The 24,769-nt window shown below is 51.9% G+C and overlaps 1 protein-coding gene across 5 annotated transcripts in view; it reads right to left on the bottom strand.

Moving 5' to 3' along the window:
• Positions 1–442: 442 nt before the first annotated feature.
• LOC308616074 (complement C3-like) overlaps positions 443–24,769 on the bottom strand; it is a 28,078-nt gene continuing 3,751 nt past the window's right edge. The window contains exons 8-41 of one of the 5 annotated variants that reach the window (XM_081232084.1): positions 24,280–24,382; positions 24,024–24,144; positions 23,643–23,758; positions 22,839–22,979; positions 22,539–22,748; positions 22,153–22,362; positions 21,461–21,622; positions 21,065–21,194; positions 19,479–19,556; positions 17,604–17,801; positions 17,310–17,421; positions 16,905–16,990; positions 16,660–16,799; positions 16,052–16,258; positions 15,352–15,403; positions 15,088–15,174; positions 14,739–14,942; positions 13,527–13,602; positions 13,129–13,297; positions 11,367–11,462; positions 11,051–11,204; positions 10,007–10,179; positions 9,684–9,842; positions 8,384–8,443; positions 7,294–7,384; positions 5,197–5,242; positions 4,045–4,132; positions 3,639–3,725; positions 3,312–3,417; positions 2,769–2,858; positions 2,246–2,332; positions 2,070–2,159; positions 1,825–1,960; positions 444–1,397 (exon numbers count right to left, since the gene is read on the bottom strand). In XM_081232084.1, the coding sequence (XP_081088210.1) occupies positions 1,265–1,397; positions 1,825–1,960; positions 2,070–2,159; positions 2,246–2,332; positions 2,769–2,858; positions 3,312–3,417; positions 3,639–3,725; positions 4,045–4,132; positions 5,197–5,242; positions 7,294–7,384; positions 8,384–8,443; positions 9,684–9,842; positions 10,007–10,179; positions 11,051–11,204; positions 11,367–11,462; positions 13,129–13,297; positions 13,527–13,602; positions 14,739–14,942; positions 15,088–15,174; positions 15,352–15,403; positions 16,052–16,258; positions 16,660–16,799; positions 16,905–16,990; positions 17,310–17,421; positions 17,604–17,801; positions 19,479–19,556; positions 21,065–21,194; positions 21,461–21,622; positions 22,153–22,362; positions 22,539–22,748; positions 22,839–22,979; positions 23,643–23,758; positions 24,024–24,144; positions 24,280–24,382 (4,198 nt within the window). In that variant the 3' untranslated portion in view covers positions 444–1,264. Of the gene's footprint in view, positions 1,398–1,824; positions 1,961–2,069; positions 2,160–2,245; positions 2,333–2,768; positions 2,859–3,311; positions 3,418–3,638; positions 3,726–4,044; positions 4,133–5,196; positions 5,243–7,293; positions 7,385–8,383; positions 8,444–9,683; positions 9,843–10,006; positions 10,180–11,050; positions 11,205–11,366; positions 11,463–13,128; positions 13,298–13,526; positions 13,603–14,738; positions 14,943–15,087; positions 15,175–15,351; positions 15,404–16,051; positions 16,259–16,659; positions 16,800–16,904; positions 16,991–17,309; positions 17,422–17,603; positions 17,802–19,478; positions 19,557–21,064; positions 21,195–21,460; positions 21,623–22,152; positions 22,363–22,538; positions 22,749–22,838; positions 22,980–23,642; positions 23,759–24,023; positions 24,145–24,279; positions 24,383–24,769 lie in introns of all 5 variants that reach the window. The other 4 variants (XM_081232085.1, XM_081232088.1, XM_081232086.1 and 1 more) reach the window with 4 other exon arrangements.

The raw sequence follows: 24,769 nt of genomic DNA on the forward strand, positions 1-24,769 counted from the left end.
CCTACTGCCCTTGATAATGACCAAGCCTGGTGTTCAAAACCCCATCTTTTTTTTTCTCCCTCTCACCTTCAGCCCGTCCTTGACATCCCAAGTTCAAGCCATCCTGGATGCCTTGCAGTCCCTTCAGCACTCCCTCAACCCCCACGGGCTGCTGCCTTGGAGTGGCAGTCCCCCGCTCCCACTCCAGGCCACATTGATGAAACTCATTCACCCTCCCCTGCCCCTTGGCTCCTTTCTCCAGTTGCCTGGGGTTCCCTGTCAAAGCTTGCATCAGGATCAACTGCAGAGTGGGTGCTACATTCATTCATTCATTCACTCATTCATTCAACAATCATTCCTCGAACACCTACTATATACCAGCCCCTGCTGTAGGAACTGGGAGTACCGCAGTGAACAAGACAGACATGGCCCCTGGGCTTAAAGAGCTGATATTGTGCGGCAGGAGAAATACCCAATTAACTAACAATCAAACCAATAAATATCACATACAATATATTTTTAAGTGTTACTGAGAGTGATGGGAGGAGGTCTATTTTTAGGTATGTTATAAAGCAAGTATCTTTTTAAAAATTTTCTTTTAATTTTATTTTTGGCTGCATCAGGTCTTCGTTGCGGCATGCGGGATCTTCGTTGCGGCATGCACGCTCTTTGTTGTGGCACGCGGGTTTCTCTCTAGTTGTGGCGTGCGGGTTTTTCTCTCTCTAGTTGTGGCTCGCGGGCTCCAGAGAGCGTGGGCTCTGTAGTTTGCAGCTCACGGGCTCTCTAGTTGAGGCGCGTGGGCTTAGTTGCCCCACGGCATGTGGGATCTTAGTTCCCCGATCAGGGATTGGACCCACATCCCCTGCATTGGAAGGCGGATTCTTTACCACTGGACCACCAGGGAAGTCCCCAAAGCAAGTATCTTTGAGGAAGTGACATTAAAACAGAGTCCAAATAAGGGAAGTGTTCAATCCATAAAGACATCTGGAGGAAGGTGTACCTGGTGGAGGGGACAGTGTGTGCAAAGGCCCTGAGGTGGGAGTCAACTCAGGTGTTGGAAGGACACAAAGAAGGCCAGTGTGATTGGAATGGAGTAGGAGTGAGAGGGAGGATGCAGGTCCAAGCAATGTCAGGGCAGGTTCTGCAGGGCCCCTGCTGAATGTTGAGGCAGGAACACATGTCTGGAGTTTGAGTATGATATTCCTTGCTCTTTATTTGTGGTTAAGCCCAGGGACCTGGGCATGCTTGGAGACAACCCCCCGAGAGCAGCAGAGGCCTCAGGGTCTCAGGACTCGCAGCCATGGGTGTGCATATATTCTGAAAACCCCTCTAGCTGGTCCAGCAGTTCCTTCTTGCCCACTGTCCCATCCACTGGCCAGTGCATGAGGAACGTCTCCTTGCCCAGGACATGGGTGTATCTGTGGGCAAGAGATGGCCAGGATGGTGAGGAGAGCTGGGTGCCTTGAAGGTGTGGAGACCTTTCTGACTTGCCCCTCTGCGCTGCCTGACAGACTCTCAGAGCCACAGCTTATAGTGTCCACTCCACCAGGCCATCTCAGGTCCCCCCACCTCTAGCCCATACTGCTGGGGATTAGAAAATGCTCCCCTCCCTCTGACTCTTTCCTGCCCTCTGTTGGAAATTTACATCCACATTTACAACATCTCCTTACGAATGGTGTTCCCTGGAGTTGTGCAGTGCACAGCCTGAACCTCCATTCAGGGCAGCCCTGAAACCCAAGACTCGTGTTGACAGGTGCAGTAGAAACTTTGACACCAAGGACTGGACTGGGGTAGGGAAGGGGGCCCAGGCCTGAGTCCCCAGGGCAGCAGGAGCCCCCCACGCACTCAGATTTGACTCTCCACAGGTCTGATGTCTGGCCCATGACGAGGTATGTCTCATGTTCTTGCAGCCCCAGGGAGTCACGGCAGGTGGCGTGAGTGACGAATTTCTTCATGGTGAGGGGCTTGGCAGAGTCCGTGCCTGGAGGAGAGGAGAACCAGTTTGTGAGCTTGCATAGGCCTGGCCCTCCTCCGCATTGGGACCCCCGGGGTAGGCCCCCACGCTCCCTCCTCTGCCACCTTGGACATACCACTCTTGATGATGGCTTGGAGCTGCATGTTGTAGTAGATGTAGGGGCTGGAGGCGGAGGTCTCCACAGACTCCAGCCTGGCCTTGTACACTGGGGAAGGGGTCCAGGAGGGTGTCGTGTTGGTGTCCAGCCTGCAGGTGGGCCGCCCCCTGCCCCCTGCCACTCCCCACACTCACCAAAGTCCACGCCAACCTCACAGGCTGCTGCCTGGAGCTCCTCCTGCTGCACGTGGTGGCTGTCCTTCTTTGGGGATGGGCACTGGTCTGGAAGGTTGGGGGAGGGGGGGCGGCTGTTCTAGCTGCACTGACGGAGGGGCCTTCCTCCCATCTGACCGCCATCCGGCCCCAGGCGGCAGCCGCTGGGTCTCTGGGTCTGGCCTTTCTGATCTGTAGGGTGCTCTCTCCTCCTCTGCCTCTCCGTTTGGTCTTTTTCTTTTCTGTTTCTCTCATCTGAGTTTATTATGTGTCCCTCCGTGTCTGTGTCTCCGATTCGCCTGATCTTTGGCTGTGCCTGAGTGTATGTGTCATTCGCTGTCTCTGGGTCTCCTTTTCTCTGTCTCTCTTTGCCTCTGTCTTGCTATCTCTCTGTCTCTCTCTCTCTCTCTGTCTAAACTCAGCCCAGAAGGCACCCAGGAAGTGATGAAAAGCTCTTGAACCCCTAGCCTGGCAGTCCCAGCCCTCCGTGTCCCCATGACCTCACCCTCGGCGCATCTGCACACGTCTCTGTGGCAGATCTTCCTCAAGGAAGCGTGCTCTGTGGGCAGGTTGTAGAAGGAGCTGCACCTCTGGGCTGCGAGAGGAGGCGAGCGACCGGGGTTGGCTTGGGCCAGTGCTCCTGGGGGCTGGGTGCATGTCTGGCTCCGCCCCCAGCAGGCCCCGCCCCACCTGACCCGCCCAGCGCCCCCCTTAACAGGTCCCTCCTCTTTAAAGAGCCTGCCCCCTTCTTGCCCACCCTTACCCAGCGGGCCACGCCAAGTCCCTTCTCAGCTCTGCCACACCCGCTTCCAGGCCCCTCCAGGGCCACTTTAACCACCAAGGAAGGCCACGCCCCTCATCACCACGCCCCTTGGGTCCCTTCCGGCGCCCTCTTGGCCACCCCTCCCACGGAGCCAAGGACCCCCTCTGCCACGCCCCATTCCCCCTTTTTGGCCCCGCCCCTCACCCCTCCCTTTTTTTCTGGCCCAGTCCTTCTCAGGCCCTGTACCCTCCCGGGTTACCCCTCCACCCCCAGGCCCCTGCTCACAAGGCTCATAGTAGTCGTAGACCATGACCTGGGCAGCCTGCAGGAACTCCGCCTGCAGCATCCTGTGGACGCGGAAGCCCAGCACCGTGTCTGCCTTGTGGGAGAGCTGGAGAAGGGAAGTCCTGTTTCAGCTGATCAGGGCCACTGAGCATGGGGTACTGACCACAAGGCCTTGGCCATAACCACTGACCGCATGGCCCTGACTACTGAGGAGCTGACGTCAGAGGGCATGGCCCTCGGACAGCACTGGCCAGGGTGCTGATTGTGGTTTCTCCGCCCATCTGGCTGCCCACGGACCTCTGGCAGAGGACACCTGGCCTTCCTCACCTTCTCCAGGTAGAGGACAACAGTGCTGTCGCTGGAGGTCGTCTTGGTCTCATACTGGAAGGCGTACCTCTCCACGTCGCTCGTGAGCTGGGGCAGAGGGTGAGGACTGCGCGTCGGCAGAGATCCTCCAAGGCACCCAGCCCTGGGAGCTCCAGATAGTGTGAAGCAACTCTTAGAGCTCCTGGCCCTTGTCCAATCAGCCCCACTGTTGGGGAAACTGAGGCACAGTCAGGGCAAGAATTTAGCTAAGGTCATACAGGGAGTCCCTCAGAAGTGACCATGGCCGCTGACCTTGAGGCAGGGACTGTGGGGCATTAACCTGGGGGTCTTGACCCAGGTAGATGCTGTTCTGCACCCGCTCAGGGTATGTGGGATGTTGCCAGGGCATCCCCGCCCTGCTCATTACCTGTTTGAGGTCATCCTGGTTGGGGTAGAAGCCGGTGAGCAGGGAGACCTCCATGATGGTCATTGTGGCCTCTCGATGACCCTGGTACCTGGGGATTTCACAGCACCAGTCTCTTCCCACTGTCCCCTTGCCCCTCTCCCACGCTCCCACTGTCATCACCTCGCGCCTGGACAAGGGCAGTAGCCTTCTCCTGTGTCTCCCTGTCACTCCTCTGCCCCCAAGAGGATACAGCTTTAGCAAACAGAAATCTGGTATGTTGCCTCCTTGCTTAACTTCCTTGCTTTACCAAAACACCTGGCCTCATCCTTTCACTTCACCTCCTTCCCCTCCGGCCTCTGATTGATTGCTCTGAAGTGTCAGTCTCTTGCCTGCCACTGGACCTTGGCACATGCTGTTCTCTCAGCCTGGAATTCTTCCTCCCTCTTTGCCCTGAAAAATCCTGTCATCTTTGCAATTTCAGCTGATGCATCACCCCCTCTGGGAAGCCTTCCCCAGCCCGCACACCAGATCATTCTCTAATTTGCCCTCCTGTGGCTCCGTGGACCTCTCCTTTGCCACATTTAATCACGGTTGTCATTTTGCATTGATTCTGGGTGATTATTCGGTTATTGTTTGTCTCCCCTGATAGTCTGTGAGCTCCACCAGGCAGGGAGGAGCTGCCTTGCTCACAGCTGTGCCCCCAGCTCCTAGAACAGAGCCTGGCACCAATTAGGTGCTCAATACATTTTTTTTAAAATCTGGGACAGACCTGGGTGAGGGTATTTGGGAGACAGAGCCAGACTGGGGTGGGGGCTGGAATGTCTGGAGAAGATGAAGAGAGGGGAGAGTCATGGGGTTCAGAGCTAGCCCTGGGCATCTGGGTCATGGTGTATGTTCACCATGCAGGAGCCCGCCTTTCTGGGACAGGGAAAGCTGGGGGGCAGGGTTGAGGTAGCAGGATGGTAGATAAGCATGGAAGGGTGGGGTAGGGGGCAGAATGGGGGACAGGCAGGGGAGGACAGGAGGAGAGGTAGGGATGAGGGGCCAGGCATGGAGAGGCAAGTTTGGCTGGTTCCCTCCCTCCACTCAGTACACAGGGAGAGCTGCTAAGGAGTTTGGATTCCAGGAAGTGGGTCCTTCCTCCTGCCCAGTCCAAGATCCTGGTGACCTGACCTTGTTTCCATCCGGAGCTGAAAGGTCACTTCCCCCTTTTTATTATCTGCAGAGAGAAGGCAGGAATTTAGAGGCTGGGTAACACAGCCTCTGGAGCCAGCTTCCTGGGTTCAAATCCTGGCTCTGCTATGACTTTGAGCAAGTTGTTTAACCTCTCTGTGCTTTGGTTTCCTAAACTGTAAATGGGATCATAATATTCCCAACCCAGCTGGTTAATTTTTTTTTTTTGCGTTACGCGGGCCTCTCACTGTCGTGGCCTCTCCCGTTACGGAGCACAGGCTCCGGACACGCAGGCTCAGCGGCCATGGCTCACGGGCCCAGCCACCCCGCGGAATGTGGGATCTCCCCGGACCGGGGCACGAACTCACGTCCCCTGCATCGGCAGGCGGACTCTCAACCACTGCGCCACCAGGGAAGCCCCAGCTGGTTAATTTTAAGTGAGTTAATACGAGTAAAGCATGTAACGTAATGCCTGATTAGTGCTTTATAGCTGCCAGTTATTATTACTATAGTATTACTACCATTATCGTATTACTTCTACTACTGCTACTACTACAGTTAAGAAATGGGGTCCAGGGGCTTCCCTGGTGGCGCAGTGGTTGAGAGTCTGCCTGCCGATGCGGGGGACACGGGTTCGTGCCCTGGTCTGGGAGGATCCCACATGTCGCGGAGCGGCTGGGCCCGTGAGCCATGGCCGCTGAGCCTGCGTGTCCGGAGCCTGTGCTCCGTAACGGGAGAGGCCACGACAGTGAGAGGCCCGCGTACCGCAAAAAAAAAAAAAAAGGAAAAAAAAAAGAAATGGGGTCCAAACCAAAGTCTTGGTCACTTTTAGTCCCTAAAAGTCTTAAGACTGGTGAGACTTGTTTCCCCGTACCCTGACAGTGAGCTGCCAGGGGCAAAGTCCTGTCTCTTCCTTCTTGGTACCCCAGACTGCAAACTCTGGAGTCCATTTCTGATCATCTCCACAGCCCCCTCCCTGGTCCGGCCCCATCATTTCCTGCAGGACCAGTGCAGTCACCTCTTCCTTGGTCTCCCAGCTCCCCCCTGTGCCCTCTATAGTCTGTTTCCCCCACAGCGGCCAGAGGGAGCCTGTGCGAACCTGTGCTAGGTCATGTCCTTCTTCTACTCCGAACCCTCTCTGGCTCCTATTTCACTCCAAGCAAACGCTAGAGTCCTCACCATGGCTTGTAAGTCCCTGCCCCATCTGCCCCATCACCTCTCCAACTCTTTCAACTAAAAATCTACCCCTTGCTCCTCTGTAGCCACACTGGCCTCCCTGCTATTGCTCAAACCAGGTGAGTTCATTCTTGCCTCAGGCCCTTTGCACCTGCTGTTCTGTCTGCCTGTAATGCTCTTCCCTCAGATCCTTCCTGGCTCACTCTCTCACTTCTTTCATGTCTCATCTCAAATGCCACCTCCTCAGAGAGCTTCCCCTGGACTTCCTCCAAGTCTGTAGCACCTTTTCCTACTTTATTTTATATGGTACTTATCATCACCTGCTATTATGCTTCATATTTATATTTTACAATGCAGATTCACTTATGTTATAAATAAATAACAATAAAAGTATAATATACTGTTATTGTTGTATTGTTTGTGTCCTACTAGAATGTGGGCTCCAGGAGAAGAAGGGATATTTTTCTTGTTCATGCCTACGTTCCCAGGGCCAAGAAACAGGGTGCAGCACCTAGTAAATGCTCAAAGAATAATTGTTGGGGAAGGGTAAGCTGGGACGAAGTGAGAAACTGGCATGGACATATATACACTACCAAATGTAAAGTAAATAGCTAGTGGGAAGCGGCCGCATAGCACAGGGAGATCAGCTCGGTGCTTTGTGACCACCTAGAGGGGTGGGATAGGGAGGGTGGGAGGGAGACGCAAGAGGGAGGAGATATGGGGATATATGTATACGTATAGCTGATTCACTTTGTTATACAGCAGAAACTAACACACCATTGTAAAGCAATTATACTCCAATAAAGATGTTAGAAAAATATTTGTTGAATGGCTGAATAAAGCAATAGAGATGCTTACTGAATGATAGCTAAAATAAAGTAATAAAAAAGAAGAACTGGGTATCCCTGAGTCCAGGGTCACCTTTCGGGGCTGTGTGAAGAGTCACATTCAGGTGGTACAGGTTGCAGGTGTCCTCCCAGGACTCTGGGGACCTGTGGTACATGGTCAGGATCTGTCGGAGGGGGAGGTGTCAGAGCCCATTCACACTTACTCCTTTCCTCCTTGCTTCAGTTCCTGCCTGCCCAGCTCTCTGCCCCATGGGGAATTCACAGCGAGGTCTTTCCCGTTCAATCCATGTGTTCAGTGGCCAGAACACCCTATATAGCCTAGGCAGGCCAGCTCTGTAATAGAACTTCCCGCAATGTTGGCAATAGTCTATCTGTGCTGTCTGTGTGGCAACCTCTAGACACGTGGCTTTTTTTTTTTTTTTTGGTTGTGCCGTGCAGCATGCGGTTCACCAGGGATTGAACCTATGCCCTCTGCGATGGAAGCAGGGAGTCTTAACCACTGGACTGCCAGGGAAGTCCACACATGTGGCTATTGAGCACTTGAAATGTGGCTAGTTCGACCGAGGAACTGAATTTCTTATTTTATGTAATTTAAAGTTAGCTGAAGTTTAAGGTGGAGCGTGACTTGCCTGAGGTCACACAACAAAGGCAGGGATTCAACTGTGGCTCTGTTGCCTGAAACATGATAGTGGGCTACCTTGAATTTGGTGACAAAGAAGGCTGTCCTCCTGGGTCATAGGGCATAGGGCCAGATGATGTAATGGAGCCTTCAGATATTGTGGGAAGGGTGGAGTTGTTCTCTGGGTCTTGAGAGGCACTCTGGCGGGAGAATCTTTCTTTGGGGGGCAAGGAAAGAGACCCCTTCAGGGATTCAGCATAGGAGGGGCAGAGGGGTCCAAAGATCTCTGGCCTCTGTCTTCCCTGACTCTTGACTTACTGAAAGTGAAAACCTCTATTTCCCCACCCGTCAAATGGGGCCCATATTTTTACCAGCTTCTCAGGGGGGTTTTGAGGTGTCCTTAGATTGATTCCTAACAAATGGTTGTGTCCTAAATGGTAGCTAAGATTATTGCTGATTTCAGTCTTGTTTTGGAGTCTATATTTGCCTCTATTTCCACCAACTGGGGGAGCCCTGGGCTCTAGCTAAGGAACACAAGACCTACCGAGATGGTGCCTCTTCCACTGCCGCTGGCTTTGATCTCTAGGTCATCCTGGGCAGAGAACTGAAAAGAGAGGGGAGGAGGATTTGAGGGGAGAAGAAGCAGCAAAACATGGCTTACAGGCAGTGGGGATGGAGAGGAAAGAATGCACGGGCACTGGGGCCTCAGTTATTTCCCTAACCTGGGGTCTAGTGACTCTCCCACCTCTCTCCATGAAGAAGGATTTACTTTTCCTTCTTTTTTAAAAAAAAATTTACTTATTTATGTATTATTTATTTATTTAGGCTGCACCAGGCCTTAGTTGCAGCATGCGGGATCCTCGTTGTGGCATGCATGAGGGATCTAGTTCCCTGACCAGGGATCAAACCCAGGCCGCCTGCATCGGGAGCGCGGAGTCTTACCCACTGGACCACCAGGGAAGTCCCTGCATCTACTCTTGTTTCCCTCATTCATTCTTCCCTCATCGGCCAGAGCAAAATTTTACAAATTCACATCCAATCACATCACCCCTGCTTAAATCCCACTGTTGTTCTTAGAACACTCTTGCCTCAGTGCCTTTGCACTTGCTGTTTGTTCTGCCTAGATATCCACAAGGATCACATCTGCCTTTCCATAAGGTCTTTGCTCAAATATTACCTTCTTGGTGAGACCTTCCCTACCCAGCCTAATTACAACTCCTTGATGTTCCCACCCCCTCCCTGCTTAATTCTTTCCCATAGCACTTGCCATCATTTAACACATTACATATTCTACTTATTCACATCGCTTTTTTGTCTATCCCCACTAAAATATAAAATTCTACAGGGACAGGGATTTTTTTTTTCTGTCTTGTTCATGGCCATATTCCCAGAACCTAGAAGAGTGTCTGACACACAGTAAGTGCTCAATAAAGATGATTGAATAATTGAAGGTGAATATCACCTCCTTCATGGAGTAAGGTCATGGAGATTACCTTACTCCCCATACCCAGGTTATTATGTCTTTTACACACTTATTTCATTCCCCTGTGTTCTGAAAGCTTAAAGTGGAACGTAGAATTATATCTATTGTCTTAATTTCTTTCTAGACTGTAAGTGCTTTGAGAGTAGGGACCACAGATGTTTCATAATGTAACCCAGGAGAATGCTTGGCAAACAGTAGGTGCTCAGGAAATGTTTGTGGAATGAATGAACCAATACATTGATAGTATAGCCAACGGTGATTAGGTAATATTGGTGAGGGGAGATTGCCAGGGACATGACTCTTGGTCTCATCTCCAGTGCGACTTCCGTGTGGACTTCCCAGCTGCCCCTTAGCTCCATACCTTTGCTGACCGCAGCTGGTAGGCATTGTTCTCATCGATGAGCCATTCCATGTTCAAGGCTCTCTTGGGGACTCTGATCTGGACGCGGAGATCCTGGACACCATCGAAGGGGACAGCTTCGCGGAAGCGTGTGAGGGCCTCTATGGCCACGACCGTGGTCTGGGTGTTGGGATGGGGGCCTCGGATCAGCACCGCTGACAGCTCACCGGAGCCCCGTGGGGCACGAGCACCACGGACAGCTCCTTCCGGTGGGCCAGTAGTGTCAGCACCTCGGCTAGCAACCCCCCCCCACCTCCACCCCCAGTTTCCGAGGCTCCAGTCACCTGGGTGGACTGGAAGCCTCCTCCCAGCTCCCGTTTCTCCAGCAGCCACTTGGCGATGGCGTGCGTCTCATTGTGCAGACCCAGCTCCAGCTTCTGCATCAGTGCATAGGCCGTGGCCTCAATGGTGTATAGGGAGTCCATGTCCAGGTCATCCACTGGCCAATGGGTTTTGTCTAGAAGATGGATGCCCACCTTGAAACGCAGCTCTGAGCCCACCTACCTAAACCTGCCCCCTCCTTGTGTCATACTGCCCAGTTTTTCTCATCTGCTATTTTATTGAGCACCTACTTTATGTGTAAATCTTTGCTGAGGAGGTGTGTGGACATTGCAATTTTCAGAACCACTCTAGGAGACAGGGACACTATTTAGAGCTGGGGAAATTGAGGTTCAAAGAAGCCCCTCCACATTCCTCTCAGTCCCACTGCAAATGCGTTTTTCTACCTCCACTCCTCTTGACTTGGGGAACGGAGAGGATGGGATCAGGACCCTCAGGGCTGGGAGAGGGCGGGCCATCGGAAGCAAACCCCTCTCAGTTACCTATGTTGTACGACCTTCTTTCCATCCTCGAACATACCAAGCACTTTCCCACTTCAGAGCATCTGCACGTGCCATTCCCTCTGCTTGGAATATCCTTGGCCTTTCACGTAGGTGAGCCTTCTCATCTTTCATTCCAGCTGAGGGTCCCCTTTTCACAGAGGCCTTCCCAGTTCTCCAGTCTATACTCCCCTCCCCTCATCATCTCTCCAACCCACCTTGTATATTATTATCTCAGCACCTGTCTCAATTAGTAATTCTCCTTTGATCTGTTTGTCTTCTACCTGCCTCCCCCAGGAACGTTGGGACTTCTGAGGGCAGGGACCACATCGGTCTTGTTCACCTTGGTTTCTCAGGGTCTGAGCTCAAGGGTTGGCACACCATAGGTGCTCATAAATGAAGAATCACATTTTGCTGGATTTGAGATCATACAATCCCCCTCTCTCTGCACCCCCCCCCCACCGTGACTGTGGTTAACACACAGTTGGTTGAAAAGTGGCCCACACCCACCCTGGCTGGCAACGCTGTCCAGGCGGTCGTTGGCTCGGGGACTCCTGGTGAGGGCCAGAGCATAGGAGACTATGGCTATGGCAAAGGTTGTCTGAATGTGGGGGAGTTTTTTCTCCAGGAAGTCACCGGCTTGCTTCATGCTGGCCGCCAAATTCTAGAAAGTCAAGAGAAGAGGCTAGAGGGGGAGGTGATCAGAGGAAAGGGTTCTGGGAGTTAGAAGAGAGGAAAGCACTAAGAAGAACATGAGGGCAGGGGAGCTCCCTGTGTGCAGGGGGTATGGCACCCTGCAGACCCTGCCCTCATCTTTGGGTCCTACCGGTATCTTCTGGTTGCACAACTCCTTCCCCTCATTCAGAGCAATCAGGACAAGAGCTGTGAGGGATACATCTGCCTCGGAGCCTCGGTAGCCACCCTGTGGATGCAGAACCACACCCATAATCCCTTTACCATCTTGGAGACACCTTCCCCAATCCCTCCTGACTGACCTTGAAAAGCTCCCAGGTGCTCATCTCTGGGCTGGATGATGCTGAAAGCAGGAGGAGGAGAGGGGTAGAGGAGGAGGAGCTATCTTGAGATTTGCCTGTGTGGGGTCTGCTTTGCTAAGAAAAGTTGACAGCCATGGAGGGTGCTGTGCTAAGCTCTCTGTGCTAGCTCAAAATATTCTTGCAGCAGCTCCATTCTCCTGATGAGCAAACTGAGGGTCAGAGGGTGAAGTGTCCCCATTGCTAGTAAATGACCGACAAGGTTCAAACGCCTCTTTCGTCTCCCAAGTTCCACCCTCAATCCCTGTACTGGACTGAATAATTTTCCCCCCAAATTCTTGTCCACCCAGAACCTCAGAGTGTGGTCTTAGTAGGAAATAGGGTCTTTGTAGATGTAATGAGCTAAGTTAAGAATAGGTTATACTGGATTAGGGGGACCCTGTATCCAGTGACTGGTGTCCATATAAGAAGGCACACACAGAAGGAAGAAAGCCATGTGAAGATGGAGGCAGAGATTGGAGTGATGTGGCTCAGGGCCTTTGCACATGCTGTTCTCTTCGCCTGGAGCTCTGTTTTCCATTCTTTCCTCTGCTGTCTCCTATTCCTTTTTCAAGTTGCTGCTTTACTGTCATTTCTGCCTGTAGGCTACCCCTGACACCCCCAGCGCTGGGCATGGCTCCTATTAAATCCTACCTCCTGCTTTTCTCTCCCATGGAACTTGGCACAGCTGTGACTTAAACAATCACTAGTTATAATTATTTGGTGAACTTCTGTCTTTCCCCCACTACCCAGCTTGTCAGTTCTACAAGCAGGGGCTGTCACTGTCTTGTTTACCTCTGTGTCTCCCCTCTCCCCAGCACAAGGCCTGGCGCACAGCAGTTGCTGGATAAATGTTTGTTGAATGAGTGAATAAATCACATCCCTAACGTGATAGGTGCACAGGACAGGGCTGGTATTCGGGGGAGACTTAGAGGAGGTGGCGTCTGATCTAAATCTAAAGAGAAAACATACTTTGGCTCGGTGCAGGGGAAAAAAGGGATGAGGCATGACTATACCATGCAGAGAGGGCAGCCTAAGCAAAGACACGGAGGTGAGTTGGAAGGACCTGTGAGCAGGGAGTGTTGAGGGGTGAGACTTGGGAGGAGATACAGAAGAGAAGGATACAGTAGAGAGATACTGTTGTAGGTGACTGTGTTTGTCTGTAGGTGACTGCCACAGGTGTTTGAGCAGGGGAGAGACCTCCCAGGCTGTTTGAAAGCTGTTTCTGGAGGCTGGTGTGGAGGAACAATTGGTAGGGATGGGTGTGTTGGCTGGGGGAACACGGAGGACTCAGACCCAGAGACAAGTGGGCCAGGACTGGCAATTCCTTGAAGTAGGGGTGGGCGATAGGTCCCAGATGTGCCCAGCCTCCCCACATTGTAACAGAGTGCAGCCTGGTCCAGAGCAGGGAGATGTGATGCTTGGTGCCGGACCTCGGCTCTTTCCTGTTCTCATTCTACCTGGGAACACGTCAGGGGGCTGAAATTCCCCTCCCAGTGTGCAGAGCCCTTGGGTTTTGTTTGAATGGCTCAGGCGGTGGTGGTGGGGGGTGGGCACCTTCATGGACCCCATGACCACAGGGCTTTCCTCCAAGAAGCTCCCGTCCTTCGCCTGTCTCCGGGTGACGATCCAGTTGGCAATGGTGCAGAGAGACTCAGGGTTGAGCGCCCCCATTGTCATGGTAGGGTAGGCCAGGGCGAAGACCCGGAATACGTAACTCGTGAGCCTGTTGGAAGGGAGACAGGATGAGTGATGGCTGGCAATAATCACCAAGGGGGTTCTAGGACAGAGGCGTCTACACTATGGAGAAGTCTACCCCAGAGACCACGGCCACTTGGAATGCTGCTGGCCTGCAGGCTGCCTGCCCCAAGACCCCTCAGTGGGGATACTTCTGGGGTCATCAAGCCCCCAGGCTGGTCCCTCAGGCTTCCTCCTACCAGTGTCCTCATCCTTACCAGGTGCTTCCTGGGTTTCCCTTGCTGGTGTGGTAGGTGCTATCTGCGCTCCGGTGGGTCAGCATCCGGCTGTACCCTGGGAAAACAGGTGGATGGGAATTTACCGGGAGAGTTGGTGCTTGGGTGTGGCTGTGAAGGGGGGGTTAGTTACCAGGCATAATCTGGGGGTCAGGGTGTGGGTGGGACTTAGGGGTGCATCATATCTAAATGTAACCTGGAGGAGGGGACTGGTCCAGGTGCATTAAGGAGGGAGCTGCGGGGCCCAGGTGTAAATGAAGGTCATGGCCACATGTGACAGTGGGAGCCAGGGTACAGCTGTATCTGGGAGTAAACTGGGAAACTGTGCCATTGGGGTGTGATTGGGAATTGCTGCTGGGGAGGGATCATGGAAGGTGAAACCCAGGAAAGGGCGTATCCTGAGGGGCCACTACCTGGGTGTTTTCTTGGGGGTTGTTTCTTGGCTGTAAACTAGAGATGTCAGTGTGTCTGGGTAGTCAGAGGATGTTACTCCTGGGTGTATTCTGGAGAGGGCACCTCTTGGGTGGATTCTGAGCCTTGCTACTTGGGTATTATCTAAAGGTTACCTGGAGGTTTCCCGTTTGGGTTTAACACTGGGGATGATAGAGTCTGGGTGTTACTTGGATGGAGCACCATCCAGAGCAGCTGGATGGAGAGGTGGCGTCTGTGTGTAACCAGGGAGATGGGGTCAGCGTCCAAACTAACTTGAGGGTCTCTGTCAGGCTGTAACCGGGATGTGTATCTATGGTTGTTACCTGGGGGGTTTGGATGTAACCTGGGAAGGTATTAGCATTCAGGTGTAACCGGAAGGCCACCACCTGGGATTATTCTGGAATTTTCTGCCTGGATGTTCCCTGGGGGTGTAGCCCAGGGCATGGAACTGATTGGCTATATATAACCTGGGACAGTGTCTGAATATAACATAACCTGGGAGGTTGCTGCTTTGGGGTTAACCAGGGTGTCTGTTATGAGACCTGTAGCCTGGGAGAGGGGTCAGGGTGAAGGAATAATGTGGGGGTCACAATTGGGGGACACCTGGGGGACTTGGTATCAGGTTGTCATCTGGGAGAAGAGTCAGAGTTTGGGTGCTATTGTCTGGGAAGGTCCAGTGGGGTACCCCAGGGGTACCTCAGCCACCCTCCCCAAGAGTCCCAGACACCCTCATCGAGGTCCCAGGAGGGGATCCACTCTCACCGCTGACAATGTTCTTCATCACCTGCTCCCTGAGCTCTACCCCAACCTTGTTCCACTGGCCCGTGCTATCCAAATAGCGGGCCAGGATGATCACGGGTGCCAGGGAGCTCAGCGTCTGTTCAGGGCAGCCAGTGGGGACCCTCAGCAGCCGCCTTGTTTCTTTGGGTGTCAGGCTGCCCAGGATGGTCTCTCCAAGGATGTCACCTGTCAGGTGGGCATGGTCTAAACTACCATGGCTCCCCGATGGGGACCATAGCTACCCCCAGCCCCTCCTGCCCCTGTGCCCAGGCAGGCTCTGGAGGAACCAGCCCCTCTTCAGCCCCCGCAGGAGCCAGCTCTGTCTAGGCACCTTGAATGCTGACAAACACTTCTGCCTCTGTGTTGGGCATCTTGTTCAAAAAGTCCTGTTTGGGCACCAGCTCCATCTGGGTCCGACCTGAGCAGGCACAACCTTGTGTGACAAGCAGGTTCTGGGACTGGGGAGGTCAGGGTTAGACTGCAGACTCTGGGAGAATCTCAGACTGCCCCCCTCACCAGATCCCCTCATTTCAGCCCCTCCCTCCACTGGCGCATGGTCCCAGGATCCCACGTGCTCCCTGAAGCAACCACAAACCTTGGGGGTTCAGGAGGATGCTATGGGATATTTGCTGTATCTGACCCCCTGCCTGTAGGATGCAATGAAGAAGAAAGTTAAAAACAATAGTCATAATGACAGTAAGAGGAAGTATTGCTTAGCTACAAAGAGCACAGACTTTGGGACCCAGATATCTGGGTTCAAATCCCAGCTCTTTTGCTTCCTAGCTGCATGACCTTGGGCAAATTACTTCACCCCTCTGTGTCTCAGTTTTCTCATCCATAAAAGGGAGAGTACAGCAATTCCTACCTCATAGAGTTGTTCTGAGGGTGCAGTGAGTTAATATTCTTAAAGAGCTATATTGTAAGTGCTAAAAAATGTGTTTGTTAAGTAAATAAAGTATTACTGGTGGGTCATGCACTGGTCGTGTGTAATTTTCTCAGCTCTCTGATTATTCATGGGTATGAGGATTATTCCCATCCTGAAAATGAGGAAACAGAGGCTCAGAGAAGTTAAGCAACTTGCCCAAGGACACACAGAAGAGACAAGGTTTGAACCCGAGCCTGACTCCAAAGTCCCGAAGTGGGGCCTCTGTGACTGAGCTTTCAAATCATTGTCTTGCACCTCACTCCTGTTCATCGATCTTGGGCCCACCTGCCCCTCCCGTGATCACACAGCCTGGAGCTCAGGAGAAGCCCCACTCACTGCACTGGCAGCAAGGGCTGGGGGTGCCTATTACCTGGACCAGGAGTGTCTTCCTCACGTGGTCCTGGACCCCAAAGCCCATGACTTTGACCTCTACATCCACTTTGCCTGTTTCAAGTGGGAGAATCACGAAGGGCACCATCTTGGAGGAGGTGGGGGGCACGACAACCACCTGGCGGGCAGGGGCTCCTGGCTTTGCCGCACTGCACAGTGACTCCTTGTGGGGGAACTCCACTCGGACCTGGGGCAGGGTGGGCAGTTAGAGGGTCCTGATGCATGAGGAGGCCCAGGACCCTAGAGTCACAGTCTCCTCCCTGCCCCCACCCTGAGAATCCTGAGTAGGTGACAGTGTAGCATAATGATTGAGAGTAAAGACCCTGCCTGGGTTCAAACCACTTCTGTCACTTAGGTGCTATGTGATCTCAGGAAAGCCATGTAAGTTTCCTTATCTCCAAACCAAGAACAGTCATAGCATCCATCTCCTGGGGTTATTGTGAGGCTTAAATGGGAAAATGTCTTAGAAATGTTTTCAAAAAGGCCGCCATTTCACTGGCTCCTTCGAATAATGGACACACTCCATCCCCCTTATAAGACACACTGACAGACATTTTTGGGGGGAGAGGGGAAGGCTGGGGGCTTCACCTTGACCGGGTAGGCCATGAAATTGTACAGCACAGCTTGGGTCTGGACCTGCTCATTCCTGATCACGGAGAAGGGCAACTTCAGATCCACAAAGAATGATTTCATAACTGTCAGCTCCAAGGGGTCAGAGACGCAAAGACCTAGAACCAGGAGAGCACTTGACGTTAAGCAGAGGCCAACTGCCCTGGGGCTGGCCAGGGCCACTGTTCTCTCCTATTCCTTCAGCACTGGGCTTGTGGGGTCACCTTGTCCAGCCTTGACACTGACGGCCACAAACTGCCATGTGGTGATGGAATCTGGCACGGTCACGCGGGTGCTGTAGTGCGAGATGCTGCAGAAAGTGCCAGGGTAGGTGGAAGGGAACATAAGTGAGTCTGTGCTGCCTGGACAGAGCCTCTGATTGAGGGTTACTGTCTTGGGCTTACCATCACTATGAAGGGGTCAGTGGGTCACCCAATTAAGGAAATTATCACCAGAGGGACATCATTTGGGTCGACCCACTGGGATCTTTATCCCCATCCAGGAAGTTTCCTGTCATGGGACAATGCTGAGAGCTCAATGTCACTCCTGGGGGCATTGGCCATGATGGATGGCCCCTGATGCATGGACAGGCCAGGCACCAGAGGCTGGCATGGGGGCCATAGTCCTACCCCGATTCACTTTTGGGCAGAGTAATCTTCTTCCAGAACCAACTTTCAGGGAACAAGCTCCGGACAGGCTGGTCCTCCTGGAAGATGTCATCAAAGTCCTCGTCTTTATCCACTGTAGGGAGGAGATGTGGGGCAGGGTTTCTTTTGCATGTCTCCCATGACCCACCAGACTCTTCAGTGGGGTCCTCCCACCTCATCCCTCTATGGCACATGTTACCCCTTGACCTGTCCATGGCACTCCATGTCCCTCAGTCGAGCCCCCCGACCCTGTGCCTCCTGCCGTGGCCGCCTCACTTGTCCCCAGAAGCAGCTGCTCCTCTCGGGCCTCCCGAGTCAGGGCCTCAGACACATGGCAGCAGCTCAGGAAAGCGGCGATGCAGACTGGTCCGTAGCGGACATGATGGGTCCTCTCCTCACACGACAGCCCCACTGGGCTCTCCCAGAGCCCCGCCTCACAGCACTTTCGCTCCAGCTCTGTCTTGAACTTGTTCACTGCAGGCCAGAGTTAGTGGGACAGAGGGGCTGGGTAGGACCTGAGGAAGCAGGGGCCCATCCACCTCAATGCCATGTACACCTGACCTCTGTTTAGCCATATCTCTGGCAATGCTGTCCCTAGAACTTTGCCTGTATCTTTCCCCCGAAGCTTCACATTGAACTCATATGATGAGTTCTGATGAGGAAGCTGAGCTACAGAGAGGTCAATTCACTGGCCCAGGGTCACACAGCTCACAAGTGGCAGAGCTGGGACTGGAATTTATGCTGCTGCTATTTCTTCTCCTTCACCTTTGTTTGGGACGGGGATTGGCAATGCCATGTTTATTTATTGAAGTTGTGATTTTGACTCCTGGTTTTCGTTGTGTGTTTTAAAAAAATGAGAACACAAAACTTGCTGTAGAGCATGATGTCAAGTTGAATGCTTCTAAATTGCGAACCGAAGGAATACACTTAAAGATAAAAAATATTATAGCGATTTAATAATCTTATTGTCTACCATATAACATGAATAGAACATCTATAGTTAAGTGATTGTTACCATAAATAAAACAACAGTTTATATTATGTACTTTTCTCAGAAGGTTAGCATGATTTTCGATATTGAAATTAGAGTTAGGGTTTTACCTCAATTTTTATTAGATTTCACTTATTTTCCCTTTATTTAGATCCACAAAGTCATTAGTGCTGCTTAAAAAGACTGAAAAATCTAATATTCATAGAATCCATGCTTCTAACAATAGCCAGTGCTGCCTCTCATCTTCCTTGAACTCTAGGCTTCTTGGTCCCGTCCACACCCTGGTCTTGGTCTACATATTATCCATCTCCCCTTTCATCTACTTTCCTGTATCACAGAAGCTAGACATCTAAAAACTACATTTCCCAGACTCCCTTGCTGCTAGGGTTCTGGATGGGATGAGATTCTGCCCCCCAGACGCTCTTGTATAGAATTTGGAAAGTGGAAGAGAGGTGGAGACCATTTCCCTGCAACGGTGGTAGCTGATGGGTGGGCTCCAGTCTATGTGTTTTTGTAACAGGCATAATTCTGTGTTTCACTATCTACCTGCCAGCTTCATGAGAGATATTGGCAGAGTTTCCTGAGATTTCATGCATTGAAACCTAGATTTCATGCATTGCAAGAACTACAATGGAGTGATCTTGAGTCTCAGCAAGCAGCCTTCCAACTTCCACTCCTAAAGTTCAGCTAATGATTTTTTAAATGTTTTATGGATTTTACACCTTTAATAGGATAGTAAGCACAGCAGAAACAATCACTTGTGAATATTTACTATAGACCGTGTATCTTTATAACTTTTTTTTTTTTTTTTTGCGGTACACGGGCCTCTCACTGTTGTGGCCTCTCCCGTTGCGGAGCACAGGCTCCGGACGCGCAGGCTCAGCGGCATGGCTCATGGAACCAGCCACTCCGTGGCATGTGGGATCCTCCCGGACCAGGGCACGAACCCGCGTCCCCCGCATCGGCAGGCGGACTCTCAACCACTGCGCCACCAGGGAAGCCCCAGCTAATGATTTTGAAAGCACCAAACTCTCATCATTAAATCACCTCCCCTCCCCGCCCCCCGACTGGAGTACCTAGAGTGGTTTCAGTTTTCTGTTCTAAGCCCTGATGAATACAGGTTAGGGAGCCAGGAGGGCACATCCAGCTTTAGCTCTGACCTGCGTTCCTCTTGGTCTCCAGCCTCTTCAGGGAGCGGCGGTGACGGCTGGGAGATGGGCTCTGGGGGCATTGCCAGTCTGGGGATCAGAGGGAAGAATGAGAGGACAAGTGTCAAGATCATTATCAACATCCTTGAGATTTACTGGGTGCTTACTGCATACCCAGTGCTTTATATGCATCACCTCTTTTTATCCCACAGCCTCTTCGTAGTCAAGATTTGCCTTAAACTTAAAAGTTGTGCAGGGCTTCCCTGGTGGTGCAATGGTCAAGAATCCGCCTGCCATTGCAGGGGACACGGGTTCAAGCCCTGGTCCGGGAAGATCCCACATGCCGCAGAGCAACTAAGCCCATGCGCCACTACTGAGCCTGTGCTCTAGAGCCCACGAGCCACAACTACTGAGCCCACGTGCCACAACTACTGAAGCCCGTGCACCTAGAGCCCATGCTCTGCAACAAGCCACTGCAATGAGACGCCCACGCACTGCAACAAAGAGTAGCCCCCGCTTGCCACAACTAGAGAAAGCCCGCGCGCAGCAATGAAAACCCAATGCAGCAAAAACTAAATAAATAAAATAAATTTATTAAGAAAAAAAGTTGTGCAATCTTCAGCAAGTCACTTAACCTCTCTGGGTTTTAATTTCTCCAGCTATGTAAAATGGAATAATCATAGTTCTATCTATGAGATCATGCATATAAAAGTACTTAGCACAGGGTCCAGCTTGTAGTAAATAGAAATTGTTATTTTTAAAAACATATTTATTTATTTATTTGGCTGCACCAGGTTTAGTTGCAGCACTCAGGATCTTCATTGCAGCATGCGGGGTCTTTTAGTTGTGGCATGTGGGATCTTTAGTTGCAGCATGCGAACTTTTAGTTGCCGCATGTAGGATCTAGTTCCCTTACGAGGGATTGAACCCAGGCCCCCTTCATTGGGAGTGTGGAGTCTTAACCACTGGACCAGCAGGGAAGTCCCAGAAATTGTTATTAATAACACTATTTATAGCTGAAAGAAGACCCTCCTAGTTGTCCCCAAAATATCCATTCTCCCCTATCGTTTGTGGCAACTAAACCTCCATCTTTTATGTATCACTCAGAATGAAGACTACATTTCCCAGCCTCCTTTGTACCTAGATAGGGCCATGTGACTGAGTTCTGGCCAATGAGACAAGAGAGAAGTGTACTATTCTTTCCACTTCCCTTCATCCTGGTGCCTGGCAGGAGGTCCTTGTGAGACTTCATCTTGGAATATGGCAGAGCAACAAGCTAGAAGGAGCCTGAGTCCCAGAATGACCTCTGGACTGTTACTGAGCAAGAAATAAACTTCTACCTGTTTAAGCTACTGTTAATTTGTATCTCTGATACACATGGCCAAAACTATATCTTAATTAGCATATGGTAAGTTACTTATATTATTATGTACATTTTATGGAGAGATAAACTGAAAATCAGAGAGAAAATATGTCCGGCCTGTGGTAAGTGGCAGGGTCCTAGATTTTAGCTCATCAGTTTCACACCAAAGTCCATGTTCCTAACCACTAGATAGCACTTCCCCCACCCCTGCCCTCTTCCTGCCCCCCTTATGTACCTGAGCTTGCCAAAGTGTCCATCCCTGTGCTCATCTTCATGTCCAATCCAGCATCCTTGAACACAGCAAGTCTGTCTTTCCCACTGCCTGCTGTGCAGCCAATGTCATGTTCCTCCACCGTATCCCAGACCTGAGGGTCAAGAGAGGAACCTGGATTTAGAGCCTGTATGACCCATTCAGGGAAGGTGCAATGGTGCACTGTAATTGCTGGTTCAAATAATAATTTTCACATAATCACCCATTTACTGAGCCCTTACTACCTGCCAATCTCTATGCTGTGCACAGGCTCCTTGAATCCTTGCAACCACCAATGTTGTTCATTTAATAGGTGAAGAAACTGAGGCTCCAGCTAGAATCTCCAGGCAATCTTTGGGTCCAAAGCCCACATGTTCTTACCTTCTTCTGTGTGAACTTGTGTTTGCTGTTCAAGATATAGACAGCCTTGTCCACGGCCACCAGCCCCACTGTGGCCTCTGCATCACCCGTCACCTTCAATTCCACCTGGCTGCTGGGCTGTACAGGCTGGAGGTATCCTTCATTCTTCATGCCAACCTTCAGCTAAGCAAGGAAAAAGAGAGATGTCAGGAAAAGAGGCTCATAGGTCACCAAGGGGCTTCCCCAAGTCCACTTTCAAGTTCATGCTCCCTCAGCTCTGATGGAGCATCTGGGAACTCCACCAGGCCAATCTCAACTCTACACATTTACTTGCATCTTCTCCGCCTCTTAAGTTGAGTTTTTTTGTTGTTGTTTTTTTGTTTTTTTTTGCGGTACGCGGACCTCTCACTGTTGTGGCCTCTCCCGTTGCGGAGCACAGGCTCCGGACGCGCAGGCTCAGCGGCCATGGCTCACGGGCCCAGCCGCTCCGTGGCATGTGGGATCCTCCCGGACCGGGGCACGAACCCGTGTCCCCTGCATCGGCAGGTAGACTCTCAACCACTGCGCCACCAGGGAAGCCCTAAGTTGAGGTTTTAAGGCCACATCACTTCTCCTTCCTCTCCTCTGCCTCCAGACTGAGAGCCCTTGAATTTGTACAGACCATCTCCCAAGCATTATGATGGTGGTGTACAACTTCAAGGAGTTTGACTCACCTTCTCCTTGCATTTGTCATTCACATCAATCCAAATGGAATCAGCTACCAATTCAGGGTCCTGCCCTGTTCCCCTTGGCAGTAAATAAAAAGCCAGGATGCGGAAGGAAGGAAGCATCTTTGAAGTCACATCAATAATGGCTGACGTGTAGACACTCCCATGACTTTTTAACTGATGTTTGGCATACACGATCTGACCCTTACTCAGGACCTTGGAGACAAGGGAGACTATGGATATGAGAAGGGTAGAACCAGCCCTTACCCTAGGCTATCCCAGCCCACAGGGGAGCCCCCTAGTCCTTTTGCTTCAGCCCCTAGGTCTGAGTCCATCCCAGATGGTTCTCATCAGCTCAACTTATCAGTTCGTATCAGGTCCTAACCCCTCACCAGGATGGTGAAGTGAGTGATCCAGTCCTTGGTTGCAGGATTTTGATGCTTTGTGTTGAGGCTCAGCTGGATGTTGCTGCCAACCTCTGTGCCCAATGTCTTCACCTCAATGTGCAGGAAGTTCCCTGACCCATCCTGAGTTGAGTAAGGCCAAGCTGTCATCCTGGCTGAAGCCTGCTCCTCTGGCTGGAGAGGTGCATCAGTTTCCACCTGGGGAGCATGATGGGCAAGTAAATCCCTAATAACCCTTCCAGCTCACACAGTCCCAGCCCCGTTCTCCCTGCCCCATAAGGTTGGTACCAGGATAGGGAGCTCCTTCAGATCTCCATTTGTGTTGATGGTCAGAGTGGCCACCCCACTGGACGAGGTATGTACTTTGTGGTTTTGGCAGCGGACGAGGACTTTGGAGGCTGGGGACCCATCAGGATTTGAGACGAAGACCTGTGGTGGAATCTGGCATGAGATCAAGGACAGGCCTGGGGGTGGCCTGGTGTAAGAGGTGGGAACTAATGCAATCTGGATAGGACTGCCTTGTACAGCTGTACGAGTTGTGCACTGAGCAACACCAGGGACACCTCTCATTTAGAGCCTATGAGTGGAGCCCCTAGAGTTTTGCAGAGTACAACTGTATGTGGCAGCCCTTGGTGTACAGGGGGGTAAGGGTGGGGGGAACTGAGGGTGAAAAGGGTAGGAAGAGATGTGGAGGGCTTGGGGAAAACTTGGAGTAGGATTGGCACCAAAGGATGTCTCCAGCTTTTCTAATGCTTATCAGACATTTCAAAGTCAACCCAAATGAATGTATGTAAAAATAGCATGCTTTCTGGACAAATGTAGCCTTAAGATAAACTTCTAAGCATCACTTTCCAGCCTGACTGTGATCCATAACACCCCCACAGATAAATTCTGGAGCCATCACTGTGCTTTGGGGGGACCTGGTTAAGACTTGAGGGAACCTTGGGGTTGGTCTGGAGGCATTATAGACTCAGCTCTCAGACAGATGAGCTCTGGGAGGCAGGTGAAACCTGTGTGGGGTTTTGTCGCCTGGGAAGGTCTGTTTCAGGGAGGCGTCCAGAGTCCCTGCGTGGAGTGAACCCAGACTCTGACCCTAAAGTGGAATGGCATCCCTGGCTTGAAATACTGGGGTGTCCTGGAGAACTTGATGTTGTATGGGCTCTGGACAATCTTCACCCCGGAGGTCTCGGCCTGGACCATCTCACCCCCTGGAGAGACAGGAGGATCGTAAGTTCTGCAGCAGAGGTTCAGTTTCCTGGGGAAAGGGCAGGCTGGTATGGGAGGCCCATCTTGGTGAAGGCAGGAAAAGACAGTAACACGATTTCAGCGCCTCCCAGCCCTTCCAGCATTTCCCCATTTCTCTGATGAGGAAACTGAGGCAGGAGGTGGCCCAAGGTCACATGGGTGGAGTGTCTGGGTTGGGAAAGGACACAGTGTCCTGACCTCAGCCAGGGGCGTGGGTGAGGGTGGCACCTGAGGAGAAGACAGTGACGTTGACAAAGATTGAGGCCCCAATGAAGTCCTCTTCTGGGCCTTGGAATGTGGCCATCAGTGTGTCCTTCTGGAGGGAGACGTGGCCGAGGCCTTCAAAGATCTGCTCTCAGCGCAAGAGAGAGGAGGGGAGATGGTTTCTTGGGAAATGGGTGATAGCAGAGGAAGGGGAGGTGGGGAAGGGGGAAAAAAGGGGGAGGAGAGGGGGAAGGAGAGACAGTGGGGGGGTCTCAGTCACCTCCACCCTCTGCAGGGAGCTTTGGATGGGGATCCGATGGGAATCCTGCTTCACCCCAAAGATGGCCAGAGCGTGTCCATCCACTGGCTTGTTGAATATATATCTGGGGGATGGACAGCCATCTCACTGGCTCTGAAGCACCCACACAACCTCATGTATCTGCAGAGACAGCCTGTGTAATCTCATGGGGCTGCAGAAACGGCCTTAACACTTTGGGAGGGGTGGAATTGGCCCCTGGTAACTTAGATGTTTCCATTACTGACCAACACAAGCCTGGGAGGTGACAAATATGTCCCTTAAGGCCTTGTTGGGTTGCAGATGAAGCCTGTGCAACCTCACAAGATGGTAGAGGTAAGCTGTACAGCCATATGGAGCCACAGAGAAATCTGAACAAGGACTTCACTGGTGGCGCAGTGGTTAAGAATCTCCCAGCCAATGCAGGGGACACAGGTTTGATTCCACATGCCCTGGAGCAACTAAGCCCGTGTGC

The sequence above is a fragment of the Mesoplodon bidens genome (genome assembly GCF_964165515.1).
Source record: "Mesoplodon bidens genome assembly, chromosome: 4".
Taxonomy (NCBI): Eukaryota; Metazoa; Chordata; class Mammalia; order Artiodactyla; family Ziphiidae; genus Mesoplodon; species Mesoplodon bidens.